Source organism: Chelmon rostratus, chromosome 11, assembly GCF_017976325.1.
Source record: "Chelmon rostratus isolate fCheRos1 chromosome 11, fCheRos1.pri, whole genome shotgun sequence".
NCBI lineage: Eukaryota > Metazoa > Chordata > Actinopteri > Chaetodontiformes > Chaetodontidae > Chelmon > Chelmon rostratus.
In genome coordinates, this window is record NC_055668.1 from 27,169,208 (window position 1) to 27,184,721 (window position 15,514).

Below are 15,514 nucleotides of genomic sequence, written 5' to 3' on the forward strand. Positions count from 1 at the left end.
TGGATCAGTGAGTCCGTCCTCTAAGGTGGACAGTGAATTATGAACTTCCGGTCAGTTTATTGATACGAGCTCCGTGAGGGGCCGTTTCAGTTTCTGTTAACGGTCCTGAAGCATGAAGCCGTCTGATAGGCTGCCTGAGTAATGAAGGAACAGAGGGAGCGCCGTCTCACTTTTATCGGCCTCTCTCTGTGTTTGGTTACTCATTACTGACGTTAACGTCGTTTTATTACCTTCAGCCGGAGACTGGAGCCACTTTATCTCAGCTCTGCAGCTCTAACCCAACAGGAAGTCTCCACAAGCGACCTTTTGTCACTGTGATGCCGGCTTGACCTTTGACCTATTTGTGGTTGAGGCTCGGGGTTCAGGAAGTCCAGGAGGAAGCTTTGAAACTAAACATGAGACGACAAATTAAAAATCTTGCTCTCACGTTCCCTGAATGTGATCTGGGATCACTTCCTGTTTGAGGAGGTTCGATACTGAAGCCACTTTTATAAACCCAGAACTCTTCCTACACGTGTCAGAGAAGCAGCTGTGGTCCTAACAAACACCATAACCGTATAGGATGAGCCTGAGTTTGGATGATGTTTCACGTGAATCAGAATAAATCACATGCAGCAGGTTGTTTCAAATGTCCTTAATTATTCGATTTATTTACTTCTGAAAGATGAAAGCACTAAAAACAGCATCAGCATTGGACGGGTAACGAGGTGTGACCTCAGCTCCTGTCTGGATTGGACGGCCACAGTTTTGTCTGTCCAATCACGTTTCTTCACCTGTTGCGTTCATGACACAATGAGTTCATTTAGTGTGAAATCAGACCGACATGGTTCAGTTTGGTCCGTCTGTCTCACTGCCGCTGAAGACTGTTCAGGATGTGGCTTCAGTTCTGACGACGCCGGTTAGCAATCGATCAAATGCTTTTGATCTGTGAACTTCATAAACCTAATTAGCATTTAGCTCGAAGCACCACTGTGTCACACACAGCTTCACCGAGCTGCAAACGTGTCTCTGTGTGTCTCTATGATTCTCTCTGTGTCTCTATGATTCTCTGTGTCTCTGATTATCTCTGTGTCTCTATGATTCTCTCTGTGTCTCTGATTATCTCTGTGTCTCTATGATTCTCTCTGTGTCTCTATGATTCTCTGTGTCTCTATGATTCTCTCTGTGTCTCTGATTCTCTCTGTCTCTATGATTCTCTCTGTGTCTCTGATTCTCTCTGTGTCTCTATGATTCTCTTTGTGTCTCAGTGTCTCTGTCTCTATGATTCTCTCTGTCTCTGATTATCTGTGTCTCTGTCTCTATGATTCTCTCTGTGTCTCTGATTCTCTCTGTGTCTCTATGATTCTCTCTGTTTCTCTATGATTCTGTGTCTCAGTGATTCTCTCTGTGTCTCGGATTCTCTCTGTGTCTCTATGATTCTCTCTGTGTCTCTGATTCTCTCTGTGTCTCTGTGTGTGCTGTCCCTCAGGCAGGTACTGGGAGACGGTCCAGCGTCTGAGGATCACTCAGTTCTACGGCGCTCCGACGGCTCTGCGTCTGCTGCTGAAGTACGATGAGAGCTGGGTGAAGAAGTACGACCGCTCGTCTCTGCGGACGCTCGGGTCAGGTCAGACGTGTCCTCGTGTTGTTTTAAAGGACAGACGGAGCGTCCAGGCCTCAGGTCGGACTCTGTCGTCACTTACCGACTCTGAGATAAGATGTGATTCAACATGTTTCAGTATTTGCTGATGACGCCTTTGTTCAGTTATCAGACAGAAACTGGACTTCAGCCAAACATATTATATCAATATTAGACCTGTCACATGATGTGGACACGAACAAAGACCAACAAATCAAAAGTAACAATACTTTTTGTGACTGAAGCATCAAGGTTAGAGCAGCATTTTACTGTTGGAGCTGCTGCAGGTGGAGCTACTTTAGCTAGCTAGCTAGTTTAGTCCAGTAGGGTCACCAGATCAGCCTGAGGGGTCGTCAGAAGAAGAAACAAAGTTCTGAAACACAAACCTGTTTTCAGCTTCTTCTCTAATCAGTGAGTTTCAGTGAAATGTTGCAGGGTCCAGCAACAAATTCAAATTATGAGTATCTAGTGTGTGTGCGTGTGCATGTGTGTGTGTGTGCAGTGGGCGAGCCCATCAACCAGGAGGCCTGGCACTGGTTCCACGGTGTGGTTGGAGACGGACGATGTCCTTTGGTCGACACTTGGTGGCAGACAGGTGAGCCACACAAACACGTGCTTCTTTCTGTCGTCTCTTTCGTTTGTTTGACTCTTTGTTTCTCGTCTTTATGCTTTCTGTCTGATGTAAAGCACTTTGAACGTCCTTGTTGTTGAGTTCTGCTGCGTGAACACACTTAACTTACACACTTTCACTTTTTGTACTTTTTATACTATCCAAGTCAAGTGACTTTATTTAAACAGCACATTCAAATCAAGACAAGACGAAGCTTTGTTCGCTTCCACCAACGTCCCGCAGACGACAGAACGGCCGTTAGCGGCTGATGCAGCTTTAACGAGCTACTAGCTATCACGCACAGATGTATTATAGCAGAAATAAATCCGACACGATGACCGACCTGCAGACAGTCCTTCAGTGTCACATGGTCAGGTTGTTGTCATGTGATCTGTTCCTCCTGGATGAGTTTGACTCATAAAAGCCTCACAGGACATAAAACACGTTCTATTGGTTGAAGAGTGGTTTCACGATCAAACTATAAACCTCGGAGTTGGATCACAGGCAGGTGTCATGTGCAGAATCTACAGTAACAGTAGCACAGTGTGAGATCAAAGTCCTGGAAGCGGCATATAAAGTCCAGTATTAACAAATCTGTGTGAAATCATCGTCATTCACGCTCCAGCACTGTAATAAAGCTCACTTTAGAGGAAGCAGTGAAGCGAGATGAGCCACAAACTGTAATTCATCTAGAAACCTGTGGGACTGTTAGCACACAGTAAACAGAGTGAATGCATCTGCAGCTATGCTAACAGCTCAGTGAGGCTGTACAGAAGCATGCTAAATGCTAACATCAGCATACTAACAGGCTCAAGATCACAGTGCTAACAGCTTGATGTTTAACACGTATAATGTTCACCATCTTAGTTTAGCATGTTAGCATGCTAACATTAGCTAACTAGCAGTAAACACACAGTCCAGCTGTTGCTCTGATCATGTCAGAGGATCAATAAAGTTATTAGAGTTCGTCCTGAGGGGAATATGAATGTCTGAACCACATTTCATCACAGGTGTTTCGGTCTGAGCAAAGCGATGGGCAGACTGATGGACGTTAGCGTCACATGATCACACACAAATGTCCTGACTCCAGTTCAGTCTGTCTCAAAAAACAGAGATGAGTTAGCATCGTGTGAGAAACTGAAAGACAAAGAAGACAAAAGTGATGCTGTACGTGGACACAGGTGATGCAGCTGCATGCAGGAGGACCTAAACTCAGCATGAAGACGGTCTCATGTGGTCTCGTCGTCTCTCTTCTTGTTTGTCACTTTGTTTGTGGCTCTGACTGTAAGTCCGTCTGATTCTCTCTTTACTGAAGCTTTAAGCCTAATTTGAACGATTAGCAGCAGAACATCTGCAGCTCTGCAGAAAATGAATTAAGATCAAATCCTCAACACACTTACACCCCAACAGCAGCCCCTGAAACCCCCCCGGACAAGACCGTCGAGGATCACTGACAGCAGTGTGAGTGTGTGTGACCTAATTCCTCGACAATCACTGAGTGTGTGTGTGTGTGTGTGTGTGTGTGTTGTTTTTAAATCAGACTTTAAACTCTCTGCCAGCTGCTTCTTTCTCTTAAAAGGAGAAAAATCCCCAATAAATTAAGAAATTAAAGGAAATTAAAGCTGCATGAGGAAGCAACATCTGAGGCCCTCTAGTGGCAGCCAGAGGTAACTGTTAAATATATTGTAAGGTTTAGAAGTGCAGTTAATTCATATGTTTGATTAGTTAATTACTCAATTACAATTTACACTGTTTACACAGTTCAATATTTGCATATTTACATGTTACATCAGCAGTGTTAAAATAGTTAAAATCATCTGCTGAGTCTAATGCTCCCCAGCCTCTGATTGGTTAGTTTAGTCACATGTGAGTTAGGAACAGGGAAGTGTGGAATACAGTGACGAGCTGCCACCACATATCGAACGATACAGATTTATTATTTATAAAACATCTCCATCTTTTCCCTGATTAACAATTAGATATCCATGCATATCCAAAAAGACAAGGTTCGCAGACATTAAAGTAAACTCTTTCATGTTGGAGCTGCCTATAGGGGGCGCTACCAGGCTTTCAGACTGACGGCTTTGATATCAGCAGTAAATGTTCCAGGACGTGACCTCATGTACAAACACGTCGTAGCGCCTGCAGCTCGGTCAGTCTGAAGGTGTGTTAATGCCTGGTTAAATATTTATCATCAAATATTTGTTTCAACAAACGCAGCGGCACTCAGACGCACCGCCAAAGAGTGAAACCCTCCCTCTGTGTGGAGGAATTCTGTACTCTTCTTTCATGTGAAATAATGGTTTTTGCTGTTCCTCGTCGCTCTGCAGAGACCGGTGGAGTCTGCATCGCCCCACGTCCTGCAGAGGAAGGAGCTGCGATCATCCCGGCGATGGCCATGAGGCCGTTCTTTGGCATCCAGCCGGTTCTAATGGGAGAGAAGGTGACCTGAACTTCACACTAAATCCATATAAATTCATTATGCTGTAATCGCTCCTGGTCCCAGTCCACAGCGCTTATTTGAACAGAAGTTATTTTATACTGAACTGGCCTGTAAGCTGGTCCTGACCAAGAAGTAGTCTGTCACATAACCATGATGATTAAACTAATGAGATAGAACATGTTCGTCTGTGAGCTGTAGTGCTGCTGGTACGTGGATTTTCTTACCTTTCAACAGAGGCAGGCTAGCTGTTTCCCCGCTTCCAGTCTTTATGCTAAGCTAAGATAACCAACTGCTGGCTATAGAGAAGATTTACCTTTGACATGACAGTGGAATATGATATTTGAACGGTTTGGCTGTGATTGAACTGTGGATTTAATGATGATATGAGTCAAACCTACAGATAATGACCCTGAAGGGAGCATGTAACGGTCCAAGGACTGAGCCTTGAGGAACTCCACAGGTCAGAGTCCAATCACACAGTTTGTCAGTGTGGAGACACAGAGAACTTGTGATTAGATAAACAGGAAGTCATCAGTGGTTGGTTAAGATCATGTGACTCATTATTTATTGCTCATTATTACTCAGTGATTTAGTCTATATCTCACTGTGTCACCTTTTCTTCATGCCGCTGGTGGATTTCGTCCCCTCCCCCCACACTGAAGACTGATTTCAGACTTCGAGGATCTATCAGAGCGCATGGTTTCCAGTGAGGTCTCCTCCAATCAGCTTCAGGCGCCCATCAATCTCTGCGTCCTGTTAACCCCATTTGACCTTTAGATGTAAGAGGTCAAATGAGCCTTCCAATGACCCGTCTCTCTTTCTCAGTTTAATCTTTCCATTCGAAGAGGACCAGCAGCATCTGTTTGCTTTGATTAACAGACTTTGAGGCTCAGTTGGGATGATCGCTGCTCCCCCAAATTAATTATTCGCTAGTTTCCCCATTTCTCTCCCTCTGTTAAAGAAGAGTAATCTGCAGGCGTTCGAGGGTTTTTCATCATCGCTGGTTACTGAGTGTAGATTAGATTAGATTAGGCCTCCTTCGGTTTCACATTTCATCCTCAGAGGAGGTCAGGGTCACTTTACTTTCGCTCCAATCCTCTCAGCGTTACGGCGGTCCACGTGTTTAATGGACAGTTTGTGAAGGATTTAATTTGTACCATTTAACACTGGCCTCATTCTCACTGTGGAAAACTACTGTTCTTACACTAAAACACTGAGGAAGCTTCGTAGTGAACATGAAGGAGACGTGAGACGATGTTCTGTTGTGTCTCATGTTTCATCAAACTAACTCGAGTGAACCTGATCTGACTTTATGACAGTAGTTGTAGTGTTTTGTGCAGTGCTGTAGGGAGTATTCAGAGCCTTTACTACAGTAAATCTAGCAATACCACAATGTAGAAATGTTCAGTAAGACAAAAAAAGTCCTGCATTCACCACAATTTTACAGCTTTTATGGAAAGGTTCTTAACTATTTTCAGCAAACATAAAAGTCCTCGATATGCAGCAGAATGACCTCTTTCACAGGATTATTATTCATATTTATTATATCATTGTGCTTCGACTGCTGTGCATGAATGTGCAGCAGCTGCTTTAATGTTAAAGCTGAATTTTGATATTGAGTTTGGTTTGGTAGTTTAATGTATAAATATTTTAAAATTCACAAATGTTTTAAATGTAAAATCAGCATCTGCAAATTAATCATCCAATAAATAATAGAAAGTAAAAATAATAATGTTAATGGTAAAATGTTCAATGCCTCAAAATCAACATGAACACGTCCCAGGACATGATATCATGCTGACAGACTGAGGCTACAGCTAACATGTCCCAGGTCATGATATCATGCTAACAGACTGAGGCTAAAGCTAACAGGTCCCAGGACATGATATCATGCTAACAGACTGAGGCTACAGCTAACAGGTTCCAGTACATGATATCATGCTAACAGACTGAGGCAACAGCTAACAGGTCCCAGGTCATGATATCATGCTAACAGACTGAGGCTACAGCTAACAGGTTCCAGCACATGATATCATGCTAACAGACTGAGGCTACAGCTAACAGGTCCCAGGTCATGATATCATGCTAACAGACTGAGGCTAAAGCTAACAGGTCCCAGGTCATGATATCATGCTGACAGACTGAGGCTACAGCTAACAGGTCCCAGGTCATGATATCATGCTAACAGACTGAGGCTACAGCTAACAGGTCCCAGGTCATGATATCATGCTGACAGACTGAGGCTACAGCTAACAGGTCCCAGGTCATGATATCATGCTAACAGACTGAGGCTACAGCTAACAGGTCCCAGGTCATGATATCATGCTAACAGACTGAGACTAAAGCTAACAGGTCCCAGGACATGATATCATGCTAACAGACTGAGGCTACAGCTAACAGGTTCCAGTACATGATATCATGCTAACAGACTGAGGCTACAGCTAACAGGTCCCAGGTCATGATATCATGCTAACAGACTGAGGCTACAGCTAACAGGTTCCAGCACATGATATCATGCTAACAGACTGAGGCTACAGCTAACAGGTCCCAGGTCATGATATCATGCTAACAGACTGAGGCTAAAGCTAACATGTCCCAGGTCATGATATCATGCTAACAGACTGAGGCTAAAGCTAACAGGTCCCAGGTCATGATATCATGCTGACAGACTGAGGCTACAGCTAACAGGTCCCAGGTCATGATATCATGCTAACAGACTGAGGCTACAGCTAACAGGTCCCAGGTCATGATATCATGCTGACAGACTGAGGCTACAGCTAACAGGTCCCAGGTCATGATATCATGCTGACAGACTGAGGCTACAGCTAACAGGTCCCAGGTCATGATATCATGCTAACAGACTGAGACTAAAGCTAACAGGTCCCAGGTCATGATATCATGCTAACAGACTGAGGCAACAGCTAACAGGTCCCAGGTCATGATATCATGCTAACATACTGAGGCAACAGCTAACCATTCCCAGGTCCTGATATCATGCTGACAGACTGAGGCTAAAGCTAACCGTTCCCTGGTAATGATATCATGCTAACAGACTGATGCTAAAGCTAACAGGTCCCAGGTCATGATATCATGCTGACAGACTGAGGCTACAGCTAACAGGTCCCAGGTCATGATATCATGCTAACAGACTGAGGCTACAGCTAACAGGTCCCAGGTCATGATATCATGCTGACAGACTGAGGCTACAGCTAACAGGTCCCAGGTCATGATATCATGCTAACAGACTGAGGCTACAGCTAACAGGTCCCAGGTCATGATATCATGCTAACAGACTGAGACTAAAGCTAACAGGTCCCAGGTCATGATATCATGCTAACAGACTGAGGCAACAGCTAACAGGTCCCAGGTCATGATATCATGCTAACATACTGAGGCAACAGCTAACCATTCCCAGGTCCTGATATCATGCTGACAGACTGAGGCTAAAGCTAACCGTTCCCTGGTAATGATATCATGCTAACAGACTGATGCTAAAGCTAACAGGTTCCAGGTGATGATGCCTATGGTACTATGTGGTACATGTAGTACCTGTGCTTCTGTGTGTGTTTTCTGTATTTTGTGACAGTCCTGTATGTTGTGTATCCTGCTGTGTGATTGTCAGGGTGAACCTGTCTCAGGTAACTCTGTCAGTGGAGCTCTGTGTATCAGCCAGCCGTGGCCCGGGATGGCTCGGAGCATCTATGGAGACCACCAGAGGTTCATCGAGGCGTATTTCAAACCGTATCCTGGTCAGTGACGCTGAAACTCTGGAGCGGTTCGGTTTGTGGTCTCAGTCTGTGAGCTGATGTTTGTTTCTGTCAGGTTGTTATTTCACCGGCGACGGGGCGTACCGCTCACAGGACGGTTACTACCAGATAACCGGACGCATGGATGATGTCATCAACGTCAGCGGTCATCGTCTCGGCACGGCGGAGATCGAGGACGCTCTGGTGAGACGCCACATGTAATAAATACATAGTGATTATCAGATGAGAGGAAGATGAACTAAAATGAGATGAAGGGTATGAAGTCTCCTGTCAGGCCTTTCTGAGAACGATATCTGATGCTGCGTTTGTGTTGCAGGATGAACATCCGGCTGTTCCAGAAACAGCTGTGATTGGATTCCCACATGATATCAAAGGAGAAGGTGAGTTAAACACAGGTAACACACCTGACCTGAACTCCCATCATCCTCTGCTGCTGCCCCCTGTGCTGTTTGTATGGAAGTCATCATCACCTGTCTGTGGGTCAGGTGGCACTTTCAAAATAAAGGCACAGAGGATGCTGTTGGTGAAGAGACTAAAGGTCTTTGTTCTGGTGAATTTCATTTGAATCAGTTAAATGTGGAAAAATATCTACTGAAAGTAGAAAGAAAGACAAAATACTTCAGTGAAATGATTGTACAAACAGATAGTTTGGAAATTAAACTTGCATGTTAAATTAATAGTTAAATAAACAGATTGATGCTTAAACTAATAAATATGATCAGAATACCTTTCTTTATTGTTTTATTTATTTATCACAGCAGTGACGTAATGGGGGGGTTTATTTTACAGCAAGAATCAGATGAACTGAATTTCAAAATAAAGCTGCTGAACAGAAACAAATTCTGTGTACAGAGCTTTGATTTGTGACACCCTGCTGCCCCCTGCTGGTCTGTTAGGAGACTTACAGTGTAAGAGATTTAAGGCTTGTTTATTGAGGGTGAAGTTCCAGTTTTGTTTTTCTTTTACAATTGCTGAAAAACATTTTGAAAACACGGCTCTTTTTTTTCATCAACTCAACACACAATTCACACAACCACACACACGAGAGGCAGAACAACTCAGATCTTCTGCTAAATGAAACACTTCATTCAAAACTACACAATAACTTATAAAAACCCAGTTTGTCAGCACCTGGCTCACACATGGTCCATATGATGTGGTTCTGTTTGAAGCAGTTCCACTCTGCTGAGCTCAGTCTGCAACACTTTGAACATTTCTACAGTCTGGGTTTGAGTGTTTCAGAGACATTTACAGTAAAGTACATGAACATATTGTCCAGCACTGCGCTCTGATGATTTTTTATTTCTCTCCACATTTTAAAATCAGTCAGTACGTCCCTGCATTTCCAGAGGCTGAAAATCAGAACAGAACAGATTCTAAATCCAACAAACGCAGAAAACATTTGTGAAGATAAAAAGAAAAGATCGTCTCTGGGCCTCGCCGGGTCTGTCCACAGCACTGCGTCCTCTCTCACAGGACAGGGAGGGGAGAATCCAGCCCTGCACAGACCTGCATCACTTCGGTCTCAGGCCTCCTCTCTGGCTTAATGAGGGGGGTCCTGACATAGAGCTGGAGATCAGAAACCCTCCACCCCCATGCTGAAAACACTCCTCAGTGGGGTTCAGGAGGGACAGTGTGGTGGGAGGTGTTGGAGTGGAAAATGTGGATGCTGATGGAACCAGTGTTGGACCAGAGCAGATCAGAGGAAAGACACATTGTCCCAGAGGACAACATGTCTCACCTGCTCTGCATCCTCTGGCCTCCTGCTGTGTCAGTGTTGTGCAGCTGTCTAAAATGTGAGTGGGTGGGCTGTTGTAAGGACCTAAGCTGGGGGTGGAGGACCCCATTCAGCGTGATTGCAGCTCATGTTGTGATGTCACCACCATGTTGACCCGGCATTCACAACAGCTCTGTGGCCAATCATGTTTCTCGCTCTCCCTGTCTGTCTGTCCTTGAATGAAGAGACGCTCAACAGACAATCAGTCATTTTATTCAGCTGCTTTCACTTAAAACAAACGAAGTTAACAGGTGTGTGTGTGTGTGTGTGTGTGTGTGTGTGTGTGTGTGTGTGTGTGTGTGCGCGCTCTCAGTACCATTTGCCTTCGTGGTTTTGAAGGAGGACTTTGTTGATGACCCCCCCGCCGTCCTTCAGCAGCTCAGAGAACTCGTGGCCTCAAAGATCGCCAAATATGCCGTCCCAGAGCACTTCCTGGTGAGGCATTCTGTGACTCTGGTTTCCGTGGTAACAGTCACTCATGTGAAATACTTAAAATCTTCATCATCCTTCTCAAACATCTCTCAGATTCCCTCGGTGTGTCTCTGAGTGACGAGGTCACCTGTATCCAGGTGTTGTTGCCTCTTCCATTCATCTGGACATGAAGACACCTGTCAGCCAATCAGGAGTCAGTTTTCCTGTCGCCATGCACTGACGGTCATCTTGTCTCCCAGGTGGTGAAGCGGCTGCCAAAGACTCGCTCCGGGAAGATCATGAGGCGGATTCTCAGGAAGGTTGCCATGGAGACGACCGGCGACCTCGGCGACGTGTCAACTCTGGATGACCCGTCTGTCATCAAGGAGATCATGGAGGCCCACGAGCGGTACAGGAAGCAGCGAGGAGAGGCAGAGAAGAAGAACAAGAAGCTGTAGGAGGGGGGAGCGACTTCCTGTCTGTCGCCGCCAAGCGGGTCCTCAGGTACAGATGACATCATCATTTCTCAGGTAGACCTGGAGGCAAACGTTCAGTGATTTGAACCAGAAACCACTCAACTCAGTGCTTACCCACAATCCCCTGCTCCCGTGTGTCCCTCACAAGACTGAATGCCATGTAAAAACACTTAAAATGTTTTCACTCGTTTCTTTGAGGAAACCACAGGACGAGAAGATGAAGACCAGGACGAGAAGATGAAGACCAGGCCTCGCACTCATCACACCTCTAATGATTAAACTGAAGAACACTCTGAAGAGGAGGGCTAGCTGTCCCCCCCGTTTCCAGTCTTTATGTCAAGCTAAGCTAACCGGTTGCTGACAAGCTTCATATTTAGCATTTAGACAAGAGAGTGGAATCAATGTGAACAATGTGTGTGTGTGTGTGTGTGTGTGTGTGTGTGTGTGTTTTAAAACATGAACCGTCGGATGAGCTGTGAACGTCTTGTAGTGAACTTTCTAAAACCGTCGCTGCCTCGTGATGGAAAAGTCTGTGTTTTGATACTAAATTCCAATTTCTGAATTTTGACGATCAATTTGAAAATTTGGGTTATGAAAATATTTAATCTGTAATCATTTTAAATTCGATTTTAGAATCAAGTGAAAATTCAACTTTGAATTCAGAAATCTTTTTATTCTTTTTTCCCATTTGCCTCCACTCTTGATTATTTTCATGGTTTAAACAGATAAATATTTTGTGAACGTGAAGAGATTTTATAGATTTATAGTTTGGAGCTGAAATCATGTATTAACAGCTAATCTGATCAGACTCATGAAGGTGTCATAAATGTGCAGAAATAAACTTCACTAATAAACATGAATTCTGCTGTACGTGTCTCTGAATTTAATCTTAATAAAGGTTTACAGAACTCAAAAAAAACATAACGTATTCATCGTCAGATGTAGAAGAGAAACAGCAACTTTCAGATAAAATCTCAAATGTCTGTGTACTCGTGCTTTTTGTCGGTGTGTTTGTGACCTCCGGCCAGCAGGGGCGTCTTTCCTTCACGCTTCTTGTCGTGAGAACAGCCGTCAGTGAACAGGAAGTGTCGCAAACTGCTCAGCAATGGCCGCTCTGAATCAATAACACAGACGGATCCGCTCTGGTGTTTAGTTTGTAGGTTTTTGTGGCTGTGAAAGTTGATTTCGTACTGAAATGAAATGTCGTCCTGTGCTCAGCGGCTGGTTTCGGCCATGTTGGAGGAGTTCATGTCGGCGGCGGTCACTGAAATCTGTCAGAGAGTCAAAGTGGAGCCGGATGAAGGCTCACAGGTGAGTCACGAACACGGGTCATTACCGGGACACTCTGGTGTGAACAGGACCGCTAGCTTCCGTTACCGATGTGCTTTTATCACAGAAAATATTGTTTCTAGTTTTATTTCCTGGGAGTTATTTCAGTTAAAATAATACACAGACGAACATTTCTGTGTAGATCATTTAACTTATAAGCATCCATTAATGTAGATTAACAGGTTCAGTAAGAGAAAATATTAAAAGAAAAAACAAGTCAACCTGGAACATCTGGACCCTATTTAGATGTTTTAATATCCCCCAGCGTTAAACTATACTGTTCTAAAATATTGTTTATTATTAAATCTTCCCTCCGCACTTATTATGTAGCTGTAAGATGTTTTTAGTAGAAGAAATAAAGAAAAACAAGCTCGAGAGAGAAGACGCAGCTGAAGAAAAACATTTTAATAGTTTTATTATATTTTATTTTTATTTATACAGAATCAACATTTCAGAATTCACATTTAATTTTCACTTTAAACACTTGTTCACTTAATTGTTTTTGTTTATTATATCTCAGCTTCTAGAAGTCACAGATCTAGAATCGCTGTGATTCACACTCAGTGTCCAGTTTATTAGGAACACTTCATTTAGCCTAATCCAGCATCCTGTGATAATTCACCTGTATTATATTCTGTGTGTGTGTGTGTGTGTGTGTGTGTTGCAGGAGGAGCTGCGGGCTGTCATCAGGAGGCTGTGTGCGGCTCTCCTGCAGGAGCTGAGGAGGCTGCTGGAGGAGAACCAGGAGCTGCAGGAGCATCAGCAGGACGGTGAGGACTTTTCCCAACGCTTCCTGTTTGTTCTTCTCTCTGAGGAGAACGCTGACGCTCTCACTGATGATCTCTGTCTCTGCAGGCGAGCTTCTGCAGGACTCCACCCGCCCTGCAGGTGAAGAAGACGCTCAGGTGAATACGAGCCGTCAGTCACACAGTCCTACAGGTGAAAACAGCCAATCAGAGCAGACTCCTCCGGCGGACAGCAGACGGACCTTCAGCTGCAGCGTCTGCAGCAGCAGCTTCTCCAGACGGACCAACCTGAGCGCTCACATGCGCGTGCACAGCAGAGAGCGGCCCTTCACCTGTCCCACCTGTGGGAAAGCTTTCTCTGCCCGGAGCAGCGTCAGAGTCCACCAGCTCACAGTGCACAACAAGCAGCGGCCCCACCGCTGCTCTCACTGCGGGAAGGTTTTCGGCACCCGCAGCCACCTCAGGACGCACCAGGCGTCCAGCTGGCGGCGCCACAGCCGACTCACCTGTTTGACCTGCGGCCAGGCGCTGGCAGCGAGGTGCTGCCTCCGAGAGCACAGGCTGACCTGCCAGAAGACAGACAACAGGTTCAGGTGTGCAGAGTGCGGGAAGGAGTTCTCCAAACACACTTACCTGTCCGCACACCAGAGAGTCCACTTGAAGGACAAACCGTTTAAATGCCTTACCTGTGAGAAAGGCTTCACCACGCGCCGCAGCGCGCACGTCCACCAGCTGACCGTCCACAGAGGACTGAGGCCGTTTACCTGCAGTGTCTGCAGAAAGACATTCAGCCAGCAGAGCGGCCTCAGAGCTCACATGAGGACACACACAGGTGAGCGGCCGCACACCTGCGAGCAGTGCGGGAACAGTTTCTCCAGCAGAAGCAGTCTGTCGGTGCACCGCCGCGTCCACACCGGAGAGAAGGCCTTCAGCTGCGACACCTGCGGGAAGAGCTTCAGCGTGTCGGCCAACCTGCGCCGCCACCAGCTCGTCCACTCGGGCCGCCGGCCGTTCAGCTGCGACGTGTGCGGCCGCAGCTTCACGCAGGCCGGACACCTGAAGGTGCACCGCGCCGTGCACAGCGGAGAGTGGGCGTTCATCTGCAACGCCTGCGGAAAGGGCTTCAGACAGCGCGGCGCGCTGCTGCTGCACGAGCGGAGCCACGCCGGCATCAAACCGCACAGCTGCGGCGAGTGCGGAAAAAAGTTCTCCTCGTCCGCGACGCTGAAACGCCACCAGCTGGTCCACAGCGGGCAGAAGGCCCACACCTGCGACGAGTGCGGCAAGAGCTTCAGCAGCGCCCAGATCCTGAAGACTCACCTGCAGCTGCACGGCGGCCACAAGCTGTTCTCCTGCGACGTGTGCGGACGCGGCTACAGCTCACTGAGTTACCTGAGGACGCACCGGCGCAGCCACTCGGAGGGGAAGCCGTTCAGCTGCGCTCAGTGTCAGAAAAGCTTCTCCACGCAAGCGAGCCTGACGCTGCATGCGCGCACGCACAGCGGAGAGAAGCCGTACGTGTGCGAGGTCTGCGGGAAGAGCTTCAGCGTGGCGCAAAACCTCGTCAGACACAAACGCGTCCACAGCGGAGAGAAGCCGTTCGAGTGCCGCGTCTGTGGGAAGAGATTCAGCCAGAACAACAACCTGAAGACTCACCAGCTGGTTCACACGGGACAGAAACCGTTCAGCTGCTCCGCCTGCAGCAGGAGCTTCACCTCCAGGAGGAGCCTCAGGGAGCACAAGTGTGACTCCGCCTGATGAAACTGGGGGTGATGACGAGCCGCAGCCCCTGGATCGGGTCCGACCAAAATCAGGAGTGGAGCTGAAAGCTCGCGCTGATGTTTGAAACTCAACAGGAGAGAAAACATCTTGTGCATCCTGTTAGTGAAAGCCAGACTGAAGGACGTTTTGGGACGTAACAAAATCCAGAAGTGTCTTTAAATATTTGAGCTGAAGGAAAAATGAAGACAGACATTTTGCTGGTCTCTGGTGGTTCAGACCGTCATACTCATGAACTAACATTAACTGGGACAGCAGACTTCCTGCCACCTGATCATGTGTTCATTGATTTATTTCTACCTGTCTGTGTGTTTGTACATCGATCTCATCCTGATAGTCAACACCTTTAAAGACGTGAAATAAACTTTGGTGTGAATGTTTTGGAAATTATCAAAATATGAAATCTTTGGAGAAAATGTTGAAATATTCTGTCCAGGATGAAACAGCTGCTCTGAGGGTCAAATAAAAACCATTTTCATTCTGTTTGAGTCATTTATTAGAGGTTAACGTCATGATGAGCTCATGTCTTCATGTGGACACGCAAAATAAAACAAGTTG

At 46.0% G+C, this 15,514-nt stretch overlaps 2 protein-coding genes across 3 annotated transcripts in view; both read left to right on the forward strand.

Moving 5' to 3' along the window:
• The window catches only part of acss1 (acyl-CoA synthetase short chain family member 1), a 25,131-nt gene extending 13,169 nt beyond the window's left edge, over positions 1-11,962 (forward strand). The window contains exons 7-15 of one of the 2 annotated variants that reach the window (XM_041946931.1): positions 1,469-1,606; positions 2,121-2,213; positions 4,559-4,671; positions 8,294-8,420; positions 8,494-8,621; positions 8,755-8,818; positions 10,529-10,650; positions 10,887-11,130; positions 11,311-11,962. In XM_041946931.1, coding sequence (XP_041802865.1) covers positions 1,469-1,606; positions 2,121-2,213; positions 4,559-4,671; positions 8,294-8,420; positions 8,494-8,621; positions 8,755-8,818; positions 10,529-10,650; positions 10,887-11,084 — 983 coding nt within the window. In that variant the 3' untranslated portion in view covers positions 11,085-11,130; positions 11,311-11,962. Of the gene's footprint in view, positions 1-1,468; positions 1,607-2,120; positions 2,214-4,558; positions 4,672-8,293; positions 8,421-8,493; positions 8,622-8,754; positions 8,819-10,528; positions 10,651-10,886; positions 11,131-11,300 lie in introns of both variants that reach the window. The other variant, XM_041946930.1, reaches the window with a different exon arrangement.
• Positions 11,963-12,217: 255 nt separating this feature from the next.
• Positions 12,218-15,407, forward strand: LOC121613513 (oocyte zinc finger protein XlCOF6-like). Its single transcript, XM_041946934.1, has 3 exons — positions 12,218-12,413; positions 13,099-13,201; positions 13,287-15,407. Exons 1-3 carry the CDS (start codon positions 12,303-12,305, stop codon positions 14,933-14,935), a joined length of 1,863 nt encoding a protein of 620 aa, XP_041802868.1. The 5' UTR covers positions 12,218-12,302; the 3' UTR covers positions 14,936-15,407.
• The last annotated feature ends 107 nt before the right edge of the window (positions 15,408-15,514 follow it).

Coding starts and splice junctions, on each gene's coding strand:
- LOC121613513 (XM_041946934.1), top strand. CDS start 12,303: ATGTCGTCCTGTGCTCAGCGGCTGGTTTCGGCCATGTTGGAGGAGTTC. Junction 12,414..13,098: donor AGCCGGATGAAGGCTCACAG/GTGAGTCACGAA, acceptor TGTGTGTTGCAG/GAGGAGCTGCGGGCTGTCAT. Junction 13,202..13,286: donor GCAGGAGCATCAGCAGGACG/GTGAGGACTTTT, acceptor CTGTCTCTGCAG/GCGAGCTTCTGCAGGACTCC.